Source organism: Symsagittifera roscoffensis, chromosome 7, assembly GCF_963678635.1.
Source record: "Symsagittifera roscoffensis chromosome 7, txSymRosc1.1, whole genome shotgun sequence".
Lineage (NCBI taxonomy): Eukaryota > Metazoa > Xenacoelomorpha > Acoela > Convolutidae > Symsagittifera > Symsagittifera roscoffensis.
Window position 1 is genome coordinate 30233790 of NC_087068.1, and position 19586 is coordinate 30253375.

The 19586-nt window shown below is 37.6% G+C and overlaps 1 protein-coding gene across 3 annotated transcripts; it reads right to left on the minus strand.

Annotated features, from left to right (window-relative positions):
* Positions 1-423: 423 nt before the first annotated feature.
* LOC134850998 (NF-X1-type zinc finger protein NFXL1-like) lies at positions 424-16980 on the minus strand. Of its 3 annotated transcripts, XM_063866864.1 has the most exons (11): positions 16702-16980; positions 9366-9806; positions 8906-9152; positions 7837-8671; positions 7315-7538; positions 6896-7058; positions 4606-4836; positions 4347-4364; positions 3756-3922; positions 1249-1519; positions 424-949 (listed from the first exon to the last, which is right to left on the minus strand). In XM_063866864.1, the coding sequence occupies exons 1-11, from the start codon at positions 16964-16966 to the stop codon at positions 563-565; spliced, it is 3249 nt and encodes a 1082-aa protein (XP_063722934.1). In that variant the 5' UTR covers positions 16967-16980; the 3' UTR covers positions 424-562. The 3 variants fall into 3 exon arrangements, with proteins under 3 accessions (XP_063722934.1, XP_063722935.1, XP_063722936.1); XM_063866865.1 differs by lacking the exon at positions 4347-4364; XM_063866866.1 differs by lacking the exons at positions 424-949; positions 1249-1519 and adding an exon at positions 1538-2201.
* Between the last annotated feature and the right edge of the window lie 2606 nt (positions 16981-19586).

Sequence of the window (19586 nt, forward strand, 5' to 3'; positions counted from 1 at the left end):
AATATTTTAATTAATCGAAACAAACTTCCAGCTCGGAATTTTTTTTCACTCCAGATTGCTTCGTGACATCTCCTGTAAGTGATTTTCATTTAGCTTGGTTAATCAATGTTTTGGCCATTGATAAAACTTCACAAGCAGTCCACTCAAAACTTGGCCAACAAACCATTGGAACAGTGTCAATGACCTCAAGGAACGCGGACACAAATATGGCATTTTTCGGAAATTAAGAACTTTAAGTAAGAAATATATCACGTTTCAAGAATGTTTTATTATTTTTTTCATAAAATTAGAGCAATTAGAGAAAAGTTGATCAAGTTGAGTAATTTTTGCGCCTTCTCTCATGCGCCTTCCAATTAGCAAATGAATTGGAATTGAACTTACAAAAACGTCAAAAGTCAAAACACAAAAGTCAAATTTGATCGATCCTTTTTCTTAAAAAAGAAAACGACATTATCACCACACAGATAAGTGTCTCCACTACGTTCATTGACACTTGAAAAGTTTCATTTTTCAATAGCGTAAAGCTCATTTAGCAATAGCATTTGCATGTCAAATTCAGAAACTACACTTGTTCATGTTCTGCGAAAATTGAAATGTAAATTCCCGCAAATATCATCATAACTGCAAGTAAGAGCGGAATGCAGTAGGGTCGTTTATAGAACGGCACTTTGGAATAACTTTTGGCAGGGTGACCAGTTTTAGTGTTCGATGACTGTTTGGCATATTTTCCATTATTCTTGCTTCCATTTTGCTCTTCATTCCTATCTCCACGTTGTTTTTTACTTTGTTTCGCATCCTTTTTAGAGACGTCTGTTTGATCGGTTTTGGTACGCGCGGGTGATGATTGTTTGAATGAGAAAGGTTTAGCTAGTTTTGATTGTACTTCAGGGACTGCTATAGTTTGCACTTCACTAATTGATGATTCCTTCGACTCGGATCTCTTCTCTTTCTGAAGAATCAAACGTGCCACGATAAAGCTCTTCAAATTTCAGCAATATTTTATGATTGACGCTTTTTTATTGAACTATTCTGTTTAGCAAATGAGTTTTATTACAACTGCAAAAGAACACAAAGTCAAACCACAAAAATACTTGAGCGTGCACAAATTTGATTTATTCCGGAAAAAATTAAGACCCTATTAAGTGATAAATCACTGTAAAAAACAGCAATCGACAAACTGTGAAGAAAAAATAACCGAAAAGCGGAGCAAAAAGTAGTGAGAAAAAGGAAACAGAGCCAACTGCAAACCTGTTTTCGCTTCTTGTCCAATCTCTGCTCGCACACTCTATTACATGGGATCCTAGGCGTGATGGGAACATTCTTGCAGAGTGTTTCTTGTTTGATGCTGCCACAAGCACACTTCACCACTGCCCTCTTGGTGCACTGGTCAGCTGGGAGACACTTGGCAGGCGGGTGGCATGCACGGGGACATGCGTGGCCACAGTCCATCTGCAGGGGACAGGGGTGGTTGCCATTCAGAAGCGACACTCTATCCTCCTCATATGCGGATGTCCAAACACTGCGAAAAACATGGATTGGAAAAAAAAACGAATCCAGATTGTCTTTGTAAATTACAACTGATTTTCTATTTTGATTTGTTTTATTGAATTGTCTCATTTTCTTTTTTATTTTCTTCAATCGTCTGAGATTTTGTATAATTATGTGCGATTTTTTGCAAGTTTTTAGATCCAGGCGGCTCAAATCGGTCAGAGAAAAAAAGTGACCTACCATTTTCAGAGTCTCTCTCTTAAGAAAAATAAAAACAAGTGACTGTTCATAACATTTTATTTATCACACTTGCAGATATAGCATCGGCATGTTCAACAACAGCTGTTTTCTCTATTTCCAGTTTAGCTTTCTTTTTCTGGAGCTTTTCGACCAGCTTTTGAGCTTTTTCTAACTCCTTGTCGGTATCAGTGATTTTCTTCTTGAGCACACCAGGCGTGTGCCTTTTGAACACTCCCAGTTGTTCACGAGCACCGGCTGCGATCTCGTGTTAGATACAACTTGCCTCAGAGGCAAGTTTCATCTTCTTTACGTAGCTCTCTGCAGCTTTCGACATGAACGGAGACAACTCAGATAAAAACTCTATATCTTCGTTATCGGGGACGCAAGAAATTTCTGGTATCTTCGGAGAATTACTTTCAGCTACACTTCATTGTATTTACCATAGTCAGTTCGAATTTTGTCAATGTCGTCATCTGAAATAGTATGCAAATATTAAACTTGAGTCCGGAAGCATTTTTGAATACATATCTCTCCGACGACTGAAACAGTCGCTCGTCCGGAATTGAGAACCATCTTAAACTAGCTTCAGCACGTGTAGAGCTACAGCCTTACTTGCAATGGCGTCCTTGTCAACCTGGGCGTTTACCAGCTGCTTTATTATCGGATGATCTTTTTTAGCTTGTTCATTTTTGACGTGGTCTTTTTGCATGATCGATTACTAAAGCTTGCCTTCCTTTTGCTACCGACAACTCGCAAAAACAGAAGCGGCATCGGCACTGAGACAAATAGTTCTTAACGGGAAGCGCCCAAGTGAACTCTTGTTGAAGTTTCGATTGAACGTGCAACGTCCCATGATCTTATCTGGAAGAATTCTCGATAATTGCTAGGATTCCCTTGATACGCACAACAGTTTCAACAAAAAGTGACCAGTTTGAGTAGCCTGTTTAGATCTCTCGGGATTCAATTAACAAACTCACTAATTGCTTCCCAAGATAAATCAATTATGCGATTTCTTCACTGACAAGGTTAACACAGATTCGAATCTGTACTTTGTAATCAAAAGCGATAAACCAGCAAAAATTAGCTCTAAAAAGGGTTTTTAAAATGAAATATACGTAGGGAAGTAGAAAAAAATAATAACAATTCCAACTTGTCCCATTATCAAACCCCAGATCTTGAAATTAAGAGTCTCACGTCATGTGCCATAGTCGCTGGACAATCTTGAAACACTAGCTACGCCACCAATAAAGCAGACAACAGATGCTAGTAAATCACCAATGCTCTGCCAGCAAAGTGCCACCAAGTGAACACTCTTATTTGCTAGTTAAGTTGGAAAAAAAAACTTCGTAATTTTGACTTACTCTAGCTAGCTCGCATGTGTAAATACCGGAATAGCTAAAAAAAAGATTTAATGGAAAAGACAGTTGTAAAAGAGTCAATGAACGCAAATAACATAACAAAAAACATATCGAACAGACTTTAGAAAAAATAGATGGCCTTTAAGCTCTTTGAATTTCTGGAACAATTATTGGTTGACACTTTTTTGATAAAATTAACCCAATTGAGAAAACTGGATCAATAAGCAAAATTTTGTTTCGCTGGGAAATCCGAAAATTAAATTCCACTTTCGAAACTAGCAGCCGAGCACGTTTTTCGTGACGTTTAAACTTTAACTCGAGTTCCTCTTCCTTCGATAGTGGAGATCATCTTCCTATTAGCAAAAGAAATCAAAAGTCGAACGGCGAAAAAATAAATTTGAGCCTGATAAAATTTTCTTAATAAAAGAAAAAAATCATCGCGACCTATATAAGAGGCTGAACTAAGTTAATCGACTTTTGATTATAGTTTTTAGTTCCGAATAACTTAAACAAGAAGGATGCAGTTCTATAAAATTTAGGTTTCCCATTTTGATAACGTGTTCGAGCTTCACAAATTGCAGTTATTAGCTACCAGGAAGGATAGCAAAAAAACTGTGGATTCGAAGATGGCGGCTACCAAAGCATTACCTCTAGAACTTGAGTACTCACTTGCAAGCTATCATGAGGGTGAGGTGAGAGCAGAGACACCTCTTGGCCACTTTGATGTTGCAGGGGGGACAGGGTGCTCTATGACAGGGCATCGGACACTGGTGGGTGCATCCCTCTGGTCTGTCCAGCTCACAACCCCTCTCGCACACGTCACAGTCAGCCCCCGCCTAAAGTCAATCAAAGCATCAATGAGATTAAGATTAAACTCATCATCTGCGCTGGATTGAGAAACAATTAAAAACTATTTCCCTCGAAGAAGCGGATCCTTGAACTGCCCAAAAAAGTTCAGCATTGTATTTTCTATCAAAAATTAAGTCAACTAAAATACCATTGTCATTTTCTCTAAAGAGATCAAATTTAGTACTAAGGTTATTCTGAACGACTGCTCTGCCCTTCACCGAAATGACAACAATTAATAACTAAGGTAATCACCAAACTGAAGCTACGGTAATATTAAAAACCACCAGCATTAAAATACTAATCAGTTGCTGACACCCGTCAGAAAAAGAATTAATCAAGAAAACGGTTTCCAGTTAGTAGATTCCAGACAAAGAATGACTGCAGCAAGAAGAGCTGCAAATGCGCACTTACCATTTTGATACTTTTGGCCTAAAAGAAACACGACAAGTTCAAATGTATACTTCTATATGTTCATTGAAATTGACTCAAAAAAATTCAACTCAAAAAATAAACTACATAAAAATCATCTTTGGGCTAAGATTCGCTCACAAAACCGTTCCGACGAAGTATTGCATAACTTTTCTTCAGATTGATTGTATGGGTAAATACTTTTATTTTAAGATGCTACTTCCGGTGTATTGTTTGAACATTGAATGCCAACGCAACTAACCGTGGACTCATCTGGCGCCGTCTGGACGACGTGGCAGATTCGTTCACACTGGTGATTGCCACAGGACAGCATCCTCCCACAGGAAGATCCACAAGAGTAAGTCTTCGCTTTGGCACATTGGATGTTGATGCTCTCGTGCTGTCCGAAACAGGATATCTCTATCTGGCCTCTGCAGGGGGGACATGGCTGCTCCACTTGTTTGAAGTGCACACTCTCGTTCATCAGAAGATTCTAAACAGTTCAAAGTTTCTCGAAATTTCAGTAGCTTTCAAATATCCCTTTAGATTTCACTGTTTTGAATGATTTTAATTATCCAAAACATTACTAGTACAGATGAAATTTACCCGTGACGAGTATCTTCTGATATTGACAATAAAAACAAGGAAAGCCGGTTGCTTTCCACATTCATAAGAAAAGGTTTATTCACCAAACTAGTATCGTTTTTGTGCGTAGTAGGATTAGAGAACTATACAAACGCGGGAAACATTAGTGAAATAGGCATAATCGACAACAGATGTCTTCGGAAACTGAATAACAACCTAACATTTTTTACCAAAAAAATTTGACATTTCCCAGAATCATAGCTTTTTGAGTTAGAAAATTTGGATAAGAGATTTACGCAATCTGCAATTTCGATTGAACCCAAAAGCTCGGGACTTGGGAGGGTAGTTTTCGAGAGAAGTAAAAAAATTCGAAAAAACGGCCAAAAAAAATTGAATTTTCCGAAGGCCATAACTTTCTGTGTCAAAAAAACGTAGGCTTAGTCGCGTAGGCAAAGGAGCTTCGAGCAACTCGTTATGTGGAGTGAACTCAAAATCTCAGATAAGTGAGGAAACTTTTCAAAATTTTAAAAAGCGGTAAAAAAAGACTTTTCCGAAGGCGCTAACTTTTGGTGTATAAAATTTTGTGAACAGTGGCTAATGTGTGTGATCTTTCCACTACCCGGTATCTCCATTCAACCCTCAATCTCAGATTTGCGAGGTTAGTTATCGAAAAAAAAACATTGCCAAAAAAAAACAGTTGGAAAAGAGAAATAAACGCAAGGAAAGTGAAAAAAAATGACATGTTTTTTTCAAGCGGCTTCAACTTTTGAATTTCGAAAAAAACATAACCAATCGAAGATTGGGAAAGAGTAATGAACGCAAGTAAACATAAAAAAAAAACTGAATTTCTTGAAAAAATCTCAACTTTCGAATTGCAAGGAAAAAAATAAATGCCCTTTAAGCTCTTTGAATAACATGAACCCAACTTGAAAAAACTGGATCAATATGTAACACTTTTATTTTGCTGGGAAATCTAATAATTAATTTCCATTTTCGAAATCAGAAGTCGATCACGTTTTTCGTGACCTTTACTTTTTTCTGTTCGATTTGCCTTACTTTTAACAATGGAAATTCATTGAACTAAAAAAGAAATCACAATTAAAACCGCGAAAAATCAAAACTGAGCGTGAACAAATTTCAAGACTTTTTCCTGAAAAACCCAAAATAATCAGCAAGACCTAATACTCACTAAGTTCATTACTCTTAATCAAAGATTCAAAAAACGGTTGACAAATCAAAAATTTTACAATTCAAAAGGCCATAAAATTAGGCATCAAAAAATTTTGGGCGTAATCGATTATGCGCGAGATCTTTTCAAATTCGTTCTAATCATTCCAGCCAAAATCTCACATTTGAGTTGTTTTTGAGAAAACTAAAAAAATCAAAAAATATGGGTCAAATGTCCCCCCCCCCACAGACTTTTTCCAAGGCTGTTGACAGAGAGGTAGAGTTAAAGAAATTAAGGGAGCATGCACGCAGACAGGGGAGCAGGCGGTCTTTCCATTGAGTACCCTTTTTTGAAAATTGATAAAAAAAAGTTTTTGAGACAAACTGAAACTTTTGCGAAAAAAGTGAAAAAAAAACTTTCGAAAGCTTCTTAAAAAATGAAACAAAAAGACCAATCCCCTACATTTTTGAAATATCGACAAATAATGAGGCAAATAAACAGATACATTACCAGCCGAAACCATTTAAGCTGAAGAAGTGAAAAAAAAACGAAAAGAATCAGCGAAAAAAAAATAAGTTGTTTTGAAAGCAAAAACAAAAATTCGAATGAAACGGCCATATAAAAAACAGATATGCTCAAAAAATCTGTGCATCCGGTCATTCAATCAGAACAGACATGTCAACTGATTTTGTTAAACTAGATGCTAGCCCGAAAAAAGTCTATATTCCGAATTGATAACGCTTGCAAATCGCAAGCGTATTATTATCCGGAAGGCCTAATATGTCGATCATCAACTAGCCTTGGGTCTGAACTTGGTCCATACAGCCGAGTGGCAAGTGGCCATACATGGGTGTCCACACTTGTCTACCAGTCTCTTCTCACACACCTGGTCACAAGGGGGACAGTGGCCACTGTGGCACTTGTGGGGCTTCAGACTACTGTGGTGACACGCTGGGGGCTTCCTATACAGATAGAACAAACATCGGTACTAACCCGATCAACACGCGCGTGATGAATAATTTATTAAACTTTATATAGGTAAAACTCATGTAATACTAATTTTCACCGACACAAACTTCTGAATATGAACTAACACCTGTTCCCAAGTGCTTTTTTCTGATGAGGAATGGCAAGATGACGGAGAAGGGGTTGTATTCCACCAAGACCTTTAAATTAAAGTACACTGGAATATTAAATTATAGAATATACTGGACTCACATGCAGTTCTTCTGACAATTGGGCTTCTTAACAATCTTCTCCCTCCCACACGGGATCTGAATTGAAGTGGCCCCACATGGGCAAGAGAGACACTTGGTCTGCTGGCAGGGATAACATGGACCAGAGTGACATATTTGCTGACACCTGTGGTTGCCACAAGTCAGTGTCTTTCCACACATTTGCTCACAAGGGGCACAGTTTCCAGTACAACATTTCTTCTTGCACTGAAACACATGCGACATTTCATCGACCAGAGAACAAGCTGAATGATTTTTAAATTTAGCTTCCACTTGGCAATCAGCAAACCGAGGTATTCAAGCTCAAATATGATTTAAAAAAACTCTGGAAAAACTCCCGATGGATTTCGGAAGAGACCTATGTCGTATTTTTCAGTGCGCCCCAGTTGCTTTTTCAGTTTCATTCGGGTGTATTATAATACGCAATACGCCATAAAGTAAGGGAAATACACAATTAGGTGATACTAAAAGAAATGTTTAATATATGAGACGGCACTGCTCTAACCGGATGACGTCCGCAGTTCCGCAACTTGCCGCACTTGGTATCACAAGTGAAGTTATCCAAACACTGGACCTGCCTCGATTTCTTCCCACAGGGGCACCTTTTATTCATTCTCTGCCTACAAGTCCCACAGTCCCCTGGATGACATAAATCCTCACAGGTATGTAACCCACATGCCAGTTCTTTGCGACATCTCCGCTCACAAACTGGTGCTATGTCTGTACAGTTCAAACTAGGATGCTGTGTCGCACCACAAGGACATGTCCTCTTTCCGCTATTCGGACACTCGCCACAAAACCCATCGCCAGACGGATGACATATTTTATTGCACTGGTGCTTGCCACAGGGAAACATTTTCCCACAAACTGTATCACACTCCCAGCCAATGTTAGAGCACATTGTTAGCTTTTCTTTTGTGCCGCAGTTACAAGTTTGAATCATAGTTTCTTTACATGGAGCACATTTCCCCGGATGACATCTTTCAGCACAAAAATGCGTATCACAGCTCAGACCCTTCCCGCATATATTTGAACAAGTCCAGATCTGAGCACTACACCGTCTTGGTTCCATTGGCGAGGCTCCACATTGACACTTCACATGAACCGTTTGAGCGCAAGGCGGGCAACCTCCTGGATGACATAAAAGAGTACAGCGATGACCGCATGCAATACTCGGAATGGAATCCCCCATAGGCTGTGACACTAGCTCTTTGTCGCATGACTGTCCGCATGAATGAGGGACAAGCCATGGGTCGAATTGAGGGTCACGAGTCTTCCCACAGAAGCAGTAGTAGTGCTCCGGAATAGCCGAGAGCGGATATTCAAGTCTGCATTTTGGGCTAAAACCATAAAACCAATTTTAACAGATTAAATAAAAGTAAGTTTCAAAAGAAATTAACAAAAAAATAGATATTCCTTTTTGTAATTTTTCTGTGAAATGGAATCCAATTTTGCACGAATTAGAAAAATTTCTTTGCTTTCATTTTTGCTTTCGAGGATTCGTGGAAAACATACAAATTGAAAACATATAAAGCCCAAAAAACCGGACATATTCAACTCCGTTTCAGCCTTACCAGTCCCAGTTGATGTTTGCAGCATCCCCACTTCCCGCGTGACTCTCTAGTCTGAACTTAGTCTGCTCTATACTATCTCTGGCCCATTTCTGGATACACTGCAGATGGTACATACACACACATCGCATGCAACTCCACACTGGCTGGGATCTCTTCACGGAGGAGATGCAAATCAGACAGGACACTGCTCCACTTTGACACACCTCTAAGAGGAGTTTGGATATTTTGCCAGCATCCTCGGCTGTACCTAAATTAAATCATCATGTTTGTATTCATGAGTTAAATTCTGTTGTTAATGGATTTTACAAATTGTTTTCAGATTTCGAAGAAATACTAAGTCCAGCCGTTTTACAGTTTTTTATGGAGGTGAGTAACTTTTTGATATTTTTGAGCTACAATTGAAACCTATTGTCACAGCAATGTTTTTGCCGTTAAGGCTATTTAAAAAATCCAAACTCACCTTCTGTTTCATATTTCTCAAACGTGGCCCTTACAATGCTCTGATACTGAGATCCATTCTCCGAATCATCATCTTCCTCATCCGAAGACTGCTCCTCCATCTCCTCATAGGTCAACTCACTCATAATTCTGGCCGCAGAGGAGCCCGAAATTGCCGAATCCGAAGGCGAAGGTTGATATACTTCCATTGATGCCGTATTTTCATAATCCACCTCAGTTGTCGCTTCTTCAGTTTCATCATATGCAAACTCTTCATCCTGCTCGCCTGATTCCGAGTAGGGTGCACCTTGAGCACGATTCGAGTACTCCACATAAGCTCTCGGGTAAAACTGCATTTGAGAGGAATTCGGCTGGCCGTTGGAGTGACTTGATGCAAATAAATAGTCTCCATGAGTTGAGACCGCTTGAATTGGCATTACTGTTCCGTAAACCCGGAAATCACCTGGAGTAAAATGAATTGATATGTTGTCGCACATTCGATGCTCGCACATATTGTCGGACATATCACGAAACTTTCAAAAAGAAAACTTTAATTTAACCAGCAAACATTCAACTTTCAAACTTAAAAATTATTTTAAATCTGAAATTATTGGAAATCCATCGTTGGCACCCCATGAAAAAGTATCTTGAAAGCAACTTAAGTTCATTTTAAATATTTAAATTTAAATTAAAGTATATGAAGGATCTATAAAGAGGACAGCCCCATTTAGGAGGGCAACAGATCTTATTAGCTGTACTTTCAATAAAGAGTTAGCAGTAACTGTCAGTTTAATTTCGTTGAAATTGTCACTATGAAAGTTGCTATGGTTAAATAGTTATTCAATAGTCCATTTTCACTTTTGGTAAAATATTTGCAAGTTACAACTATTTCTTTAATATTGAAGTAAGCCACTTCAGCCGGGTCGACCCAAATTTTGGTAGCTACTTTTATAAACTGAAACTTACAAATTTTAGCTATTTTATTAAGAACGCGAAAGCCTTACTGCAAAGCTACCTCGCAAGTTTCAAAAAGAAAATTTTAATTTAACCAGCAAACATTTAACATTTAAAAACAATCAAACTTAAATATGAAAACTTTTGCAAAACCTATTATTACTGAATATCCATCATTGGCAACCCATGGAAAAGTATCTTGAAAGCAACTTAAATTCATTTTGAAAATTTACATGAAAATCTATGATTACTCGCAACACTTAGGATGCGATACAAAAAAAAACCACTCCAGATGTTGAAAATTACAGATGTTGAAAGAAAAACAAACTAGGAAAGTCATGTTTTTGACTATTAAGATTTGAAAGTTATTTCTTCAAAAATTTCATATCTTTGGCTTGGATGATGTTCATAATCGGCCTTGAAAAACATTGAAAACCAATACACAAGCGTCAGCTAAGACAAAAACTTGAGTCGACTCTCAATAGGTTGGAAATGAAACTGCAGATATAACAAATTTCAATCTATAAAACTTATGAAATCAATAACTCAAGGCCCATTCTTCCTGAAAAAGGCAAAAACATTCAAAAAATCGCCCTTGAAACTACGCAAAAAAATTGACTAAGCCAATAAAACGTACGCTAAACCCATTTAAAATCAGAGTTGGTAAATAACAATTACAGAACAACTTCCAGCTATAGTTTTAACAAGGGGCCCAGCTAAAGCTAGAGATATCTATTTGATATTTTTAGTATATGTTTTACTGACTAGGGATGAAATTCATTATCTTTCAGAAATTTCAAAAACCCAAATTATTAGTTTTTCTAGTGATTAGCGGCGTGCGTGATTATACTTGATACCTGTAGGGGAGATACGTTCTCACAAACGAATTTAAAATCAAATTGGACAGAGTGGTGAAAATTCCCGCACCACGTTTTACTGACCAAACACGTGACTGAGAAGTCACTTATACCGGGAAGATTCCGATAACATGATTCTTCGATATAGCTCTAAAACTCAGATTTGGTAGGGTAGTTTTTAAAAATCAAAACGAATGAAAAAACCAGTAACAAAAAATCAGATTCGATTTTTTCTAAAAATTACTAGCTTATGCAGCGTAAGCAGCAAAAAAATCCACATTGGTCGGCTGAACCTTTAATCTGAGATTTGGTAGGGTAGTTTTCGAGCAAACTTTTTTAAGAACGGTCAAAAGATCAAAAATTCAATTTTCCGTAGGTCCTAATTTTTTTTGAAATATCAACGAGATGTATCAACATTGAAAACCAATACACAAGCGTCAGCTAAGACAAAAACTTGAGTCGACTCTCAATAGGTTGGAAATGAAACTGCAGATATAACAAATTTCAATCTATAAAACTTATGAAATCAATAACTCAAGGCCCATTCTTCCTGAAAAAGGCAAAAACATTCAAAAAATCGCCCTTGAAACTACGCAAAAAAATTGACTAAGCCAATAAAACGTACGCTAAACCCATTTAAAATCAGAGTTGGTAAATAACAATTACAGAACAACTTCCAGCTATAGTTTTAACAAGGGGCCCAGCTAAAGCTAGAGATATCTATTTGATATTTTTAGTATATGTTTTACTGACTAGGGATGAAATTCATTATCTTTCAGAAATTTCAAAAACCCAAATTATTAGTTTTTCTAGTGATTAGCGGCGTGCGTGATTATACTTGATACCTGTAGGGGAGATACGTTCTCACAAACGAATTTAAAATCAAATTGGACAGAGTGGTGAAAATTCCCGCACCACGTTTTACTGACCAAACACGTGACTGAGAAGTCACTTATACCGGGAAGATTCCGATAACATGATTCTTCGATATAACTCTAAAACTCAGATTTGGTAGGGTAGTTTTTAAAAATCAAAACGAATGAAAAAACCAGTAACAAAAAATCAGATTCGATTTTTTCTAAAAATTACTAGCTTATGCAGCGTAAGCAGCAAAAAAATCCACATTGGTCGGCTGAACCTTTAATCTGAGATTTGGTAGGGTAGTTTTCGAGCAAATTTTTTTAAGAACGGTCAAAAGATCAAAAATTCAATTTTCCGTAGGTCCTAATTTTTTTTGAAATATCAACGAGATGTATCCCTATAAGCACGGAGCTTCCCAGATCGCCGTTTTTGATTGAACTCAAAATCTGAAATTTAGGGGTGTAATTTTCGATAAACGATTTAAAAAGGTCAAAAATTTAACTTTGTTGGGTGCCATAACTTTGGATGTATAAAAATTGGACGTAGCCACATATGCAGGGGAGTTTTGCAGAAACAATTCTTTCGATGGAACCTTGAAGCGCTGATATAAGAGTAATTTCGGTCAGAAAATTGAAAAATTCTGAGTGCCATATCTTGTAGAGTAAAAAATGGGCGTAGTCCCTTATGCAAGGGAACTTCCCATATTCTGTGAGTTTCATTGAATCCAAAATTTTGAAGTTGGGTGGGTCGTTTTTGGGAAAATGAAAACCTCCACTAAATTGGGTCAAAAATTTCTCCAGCACAATTAGCTTAATTGTTGTGATAAACTTATTTAATAGTGAGTTGGTTCAAATTTACATCTTGTGTATTTTCATATTAAATGCGCTGGGCTTTCCTCACTGACTTATTTTACCAAGCGTAGGCGAGTGAAGCTTCTTTGGCGTAATTAGACGCAAGAAAGAGTGAGCTAGTGGAATGAACTCCAAAACGACGTCAGGTTGTATCACTCCTTACTCTTTTTTTCCATCGCCCTGGTCTAAAACCAATTTTAAATCCTAATTGAAAGTATTCATAAATCAACCCAAGACTCACAGTGCCTCAAAGAGCTTCCTTTCTCGCCCCAATTGTCCATGTTCAAGGTAGATACCACGATTCCAGGCAGGACGCATCCCTGAGTTTTCACAGAACCTAGTTAGCGAGACTTCAAGGACGAAATATATCAAACCAGTTCTAGTAAAATCAACAATTCACTCCTACTGCGGCGCAACGCTTCGTGATCTGTTTGAAACAGTTTTACAATACAGACCAAAGCGCCTAAATACAGTAACAATAGTTGCTGGATACAATGATAACAGGCTGCATCCTTAAGAATTAGAACAGCGCAGTGGAAAAACTTGATTAACCTCGTTAGTTCAAGTTTACTCCCAAAACAATTCAGTACTGTAAAAACTCTGAAGAAAATCGCAAAATTTATATTCATAATCATGTGTTGTTTTTGTTATTGAATAGATTTGTACACCACATAAACCTAATGTCTCACCTAAATCTAACTCCTCAAATGTTCTGCCGTGATGGCATTCATTTCTCGTTCCACGGTAATGATTTCTTTACAAATTTTCTTGCAAATTTAATCCATAAATTCTCTCACTAACTTGATACCACCGTCCTTCCTCAAATGGCTACTAAAACACATTGCCTTTTTGTAAAAACAGCTTGCGAGGCGGAGGTGTTTGGTGCTTCACATGCCCAGGCTACATGCATGTAAAATGACGCGGCCTAGCCCGCAGCAGTGATCACTGACGCTTTCAGCTGTCATCCCTGCACCTCAGCTAACGACATATCTCACTCAGCTAACGACATACATTAAAATAATCCCTCAACCCTAGCTACAACCAAGCTCTCTCAAGTCCACCCTCACCCTTCCACTACCCCACGCTCACAAAACTCAAGTAACAACACAAGACCACACAAGACCCATGGTCAAACCCCTGTCCACAACTCTATATATACCAAAGTGGTCCACTGGAAACCAGTCTTTATTATTTAATCAAAAAAAGAAATGGTTATAACTTCATTGAAACCCTCAATAGAACTTTGAACAGCCTAATAGAAAACAACGAAAATACCTTCTTTCCACACTTACTACTGTGCAACACACGGTCCGAAAACGACAATCTTTATCTAAAACAATAGCAAGGCGACTTGAGCAATGGCAAGACGGAGACCTGGATGACCTATATAACCATAAGAAAGGGCTGTAAATGCGCTTGACAAAAAAAGACGAAAAACTGAAGCTAAAGCACAACAGTTCAACAAATTATTGAAATATTGGAAAAATCTCAAGCGCAATAACAAAACAAACGGACATATCCAAATGCGTTCTTTCGCCCGACGAGATGTCAAAGGTAAGACAGTAGAACAGACTCTTATTAAGAAGCACCCACCATCTGAACCAACTGATGAGAAATATATTACACCAAACTCAAATGAAACAATTCCTTTTCATCCATCGATATTTGATCAGATAAACGGTCAACAGAAGAAGAAATCAGCCATGAGAACGCACGGATCTCATGGACTATCTGGCCTTAATGCAAATGAATGGAGACGTATTTTAACACAGTTCGGACAAAAATCAGTTGAGATTTCAAAAGAAATAGCTGAAATTGCCAAAATTGTCGACCAAAGAACTAAATCCAGAACTAACGGAACCATATAACGCATGTAGATTAACACCCTTAGATAAAATCCAAGGAGTAAGACCCATAGGCATAGGAGAAGTTATGCGTCAGATAATCAGATGAACAATAACCAAAAGACTAAAAAAGCCTTAACTGATGTCGCTCGGTTCAAACTACCAACTCTGACTAGGACAAAATGTGGCATTGAATATGCGATCCACACGCTGAGAAATCAATACAGCAAAACCTCCGCCGACAATACAGCAAAACCTCCGCCGATGTTGTTTTAGTGATAGATGCCGAAAATGCTTTCAACTCGCTAAAGTGAAAGCTGGCATTGAAAAACATCGAAAAGACATACCCATCTTTTTTTACAGCGATTATGAACTCGTACTCAAATCTATCTCAACTGTTCGTCAATAAAAAAAACATGTAGTCTCAAGAAGGCACAACCCAGGGGGATGCGCTAGCAATGGTCATGGTCTAGCCATAATACCCTACAAAACTTTTATCAGCAGACAACGTAACCCAGAAATGGTACGCAGACGACGGAAACGCAGTCGGTAAATTAAGCAATCTAAGAACCGTCCTCAATAAAAATGTATCACTAGGTACCATTGTATCACTAGGTACTTTTTTTGGCTACCATGTTAAAGCATCCAAATGCCAACTCATAGTCAAACATGAAAAACTCGGTGAAGTTGAGAAAAGCTTCGAAAATACAGGAATCACTATAAAGGCAGGCGCCCGAGTGCTTGGTTCTGTTATATAAACAAAATCTGAATGTAAAAAATAGCTTGAGCTTCAATAGAATGAGCAAATCAAAATTTTGAAAAAAGTAACGAAAATCACTGCACCTCCCCCCCCCCCCCCCCCCCCCCCAAAAAACGTTTATGCCTGCTATACTAAAGGAGTTCAAGAAAAGTTTTCATTTCTAACCAGGACAATGCCTAAAACTATGGAAAACTTAGTAACATCTGAGGTCTAAGGAAACATCACTAGTACTGGAATCTCTATATCCTAAAACAGCAACAACACAGCAAGAAAAAATTTGTTTGAAAATCAAAAAATTGAAAAACTGATAGAACGAACCTTAAGAAAACAAGCGTCACTAAATGCTTTATCACTTAGCAGATACAACTTCAACCTGAAAAAATCAGAATACAGAGATGGAAATTACTTAGGAGAAGAAGAAAACCGACCAAAACCCCACTAATATGTGCATGTGGTGCAAATTTTACCTTGACACATGCCCTACACTGTGCAAAGGGCGGTTACCCACACATAAACACAATCAAATTAGAGACACATTCGCCCACCTCATGAACGAGGTTTGCCAAGAGGTCGAGATTGAGCCGAACTTCAGCTGTTTCAAGGAGAAAGCTTTGTCAACAATTTAACTTCAGCAATTTAACTACAATTTAAATTGTCAACAATTTAAATTGTAATTAATTTTTGTCAACAATTTAACTACAGCTGAATATGGGGCTCGACTTGACATTAAAGCAAACGGAATCTGGGGTTCACTATTTAGCCGCGCTGTCTTTGATGTTAAAATTTTCAACCCCCATGCCAAAACATCGCGAAAACTGCATAAGGACGCATACAAATATCACGAAACGCTGAAGAACTCCAAATATCGGCAAAGAATTTTAAACGTAGAGCAGAGTAGCTTCTTTCCGCTGAATTTCGGATGGATTTGTGGCGCTGCTCCAATAGCCACGCAGACGTTGCAGCGATTAACCGAAAAACTATGTGAAAAAAAAGACAAGGAACTTTTATACTTTAACTTGGAAACTCTTTTCTTAATAAACAGCAACCATCGAAAATTGATTTCGAGTTTTTAAAATCATTGCGAGATGCTTGTATTGTAATTCAACATAACAATTTCCGGCCGCAAAAACTATGGTTTCTTTCGTACATAAGCTAATGTCATCGGGGTAATCGGAAAACATGCAGCTTTTAACGCACCTTGATCAAATGAAATAATAATTTCACTTCTCACCTGGGTACATAGTGGGCGGAGGAAAGTGTTGATGATTGTTCCAGGCTCCCCAAGCATTTCCTGCTAAACTCCACTGTTGATCTAGTGCATATTGATTCACATTTCCTTGGTTACGTCCTGCAGGGTGGTATCTTTCAAACCTTGTTGGAGCTGCACCTCCACCGTGAGGATTTCTTTGGTTATTGCAGGCTGCTCCTCTCGCTTTTTGCCGAGATCCAGTGCCTCGAGCGCTGTTTTGTTTTGAGTTCCCATTGCGGGAACTCATTTGATCTTATCTACAAACCAATCAAATCGGCGAAAAAAGTTATGGATGAAAATCAGAAAAAGAACTTTTCAATTACTGTATAAACTTCTATTCTTTTAATACACGAAAACTATTCAATTAACGAAAATATAATACAAAAACGTTTCAATTTGGAAAAGTACATTGATTATCTTTATTCATCACTTATACAGATTTAATTAGAAGGTCAAAAGTATTATTTATACCGGTTAATTTGGCCCCAAAATTAAGAGACGATTTAAACTTGGTTATTAGCAAAAATATGAGTCAGCGTGGGTTGAATGGAAAACTAATTTTAATGGAGCCAGTATGAAAAAAAAATGTTAATAAATTTATGTTATAACTCAAGCAGAACGAATTTTATTGAGTTTCTTGAACAACTTACTTTGAACATTGATAGTGCACTTTCTATCTCTAGTCAAATATTTTCAATGGCTGTCCAAATGATGCAACACGAGGCAGTGCGTCGTCAAAAACCCATATAGATTATCTAATTGGTGATTTTGAAACAAACGGAAATGAACTTTGCTTTGATACGCCCTACCCTACGAAACAGATCATGTAAGGCGCACAAAACATGTTTTCAATTTAGTGTCTTTATCTCTTCAGCGGCATGCCCCAATCAAAAAGAAATTCTTGAATTTGGAGCAAAAAAATGTGCTGAAAACGGATTCCTTTGATTCAGAAGGCAAAAAAAACTGAAAAAGAAACAAAAATCACCTCTAGCTTGCCAAAATGAAAATTCAACTGAAAATTGGCAAAAATATCTCCATTGTGGTGACCAATTAGCTTAAGTGGTTAAACAGAAACAAAAAAAAGAACAATCCAGCGAAAATGGAGATTTATAAATCAAATTCGAGGATCCGCTTCTATCAATTCCAGAATTACAGCTCTGCGCAATTCATCCAATAAAATGATCACACAGAACTTTAGAGTAGCCAATCATTTCAACTAAATTTTTTCAAATTTAGTGGAAAAATTCGGCTCTGCTAAATCTCAGTTTGTTAGTCCAGGATCTTCTGAATTAACAATCTTTAATTTTCAGTACATAACAGTGACGCAATGTTATGATATACTCCTAGATCTAAACAACCGAAAACCTGCAGGACCTTCAGTTGTTCCTGCTTTGACAAAAATTGATGGTCAATCAAAAGTTGTGCTTATATCAACGCTTGTTTTTAAGGCCCTGCATAGATGAGGATGTTTTTCCGCTGAACTGATAAGGCAAATGTAACACTCTAATTCAAAAAAAATGACCCGATGGATCCTCAACACCATCGACCAATTTCATTAACTGGTGCATATTCAAAAATTTTGAGATAATTCATTTCCAATTAACAGAATACTTGGAAAACCATCAAATTACGACTCCTTTTCAAATTTGTTAACAATTTCTTCTCAACTACTTGAAGCACATCTTGTGTTAATTTTTTTGATGAGATCAAGCACAAGGAACAGTGCCGAGTTGGTTGTTGTTCATTTTATAAGTAAATGATTATCAAAATGGCATCAGCGATGGATGTACTTTGGTAAAGTATGATGAGGATAATCCATAAATGCAATTGGACAACATCATGCTTCACTGTTTAGTTTTATCCCATTTAGATTATGCAGCAATTTTTTTCCACAAATCAAATTGACTTTAAAGATCCCTTTAGAAATTTAGTTTAACTGGGCCCTAAAACGCACGTTTTTCAGATCAAAACTGACATTGTCGGCCGTACTGCGTAAAACTAAATCTTTAATCGGAAACGAAAATCGAATTTAATTGAAATATGTAATATATCTTTACAATATCTTACCGACAGCCAATTACAGATTTAAAAATTGCACTAAACAAGTAATTTTTGAATAACCACTGTTTAAGTGCTTCTCTGCAAAAATCATTTTTTTTCTCCTCGCTTAACAAAAGTTGATCTCATAGCCTGAAAAATTTTTAAAAATTTTTGACACTACTACTTCAACGATTAAGAAAGAGTTCTCGTTTTTGTAAACTGTGTAACATTCGCCTAAATACTACACAGCGACGGAGCGTAGGAAAAGTACCTATTAACGACTGGCAGGCGTCAGTTACCTTAATCCTACTCGTTTTTCACCGTCTCGACCTTGCCAGTTGATTTTCTGGTCTGTTTAGGGCAAAGTAAAAAGTTACCATTTTTAGGCCATCAGTCAAACGACTTTTGATCAGCTTTCGTTTACATGCGAACACAACCACATAGCTGAGTCTCGGATCCTCAGACTACGTGATTGTCATTAAAAACACGGCTCAAACAACCTATTTTAACATGTTTTTGTGTGACAGTTCTATATTAAATCCATTGGAGATGGATTGACCCTTTCCTCTTTCTAGCTACTCATACTCTGAAATATTAAACAATAACGGTGTTAATTAAGATCTATGACATTCCAGCAGCTATAAAGTTGGTTTACACAGTCCCTTCACATAGAACAGTCTCTGGGGGACCAAGCCTCCGCTCCCGTAATATTCCTGAAATAACGCTCTTATCTCTTATAATTCGTGTCCCGGGAAGGTTCCGTGGTGTATTTCTTCCCCCACTGAAGCCTCCTTCTCCACCAATATCTGTTAACAAGTGTCTTATCG

Bases quoted from the DNA above. Each gene is read 5' to 3' on its own strand.
- LOC134850998 (XM_063866864.1), bottom strand. From the start codon at position 16,966: ATGAGTTCCCGCAATGGGAACTCAAAACAAAACAGCGCTCGAGGCACT. The intron at 7,059-7,314 runs GTGAGTCCAGTA...CTATCTGTATAG, and splicing joins AATTGTCAGAAGAACTGCAT to GAAGCCCCCAGCGTGTCACC. The intron at 950-1,248 runs GTTTGCAGTTGG...TTGATTCTTCAG, and splicing joins TGGACAAGAAGCGAAAACAG to AAAGAGAAGAGATCCGAGTC.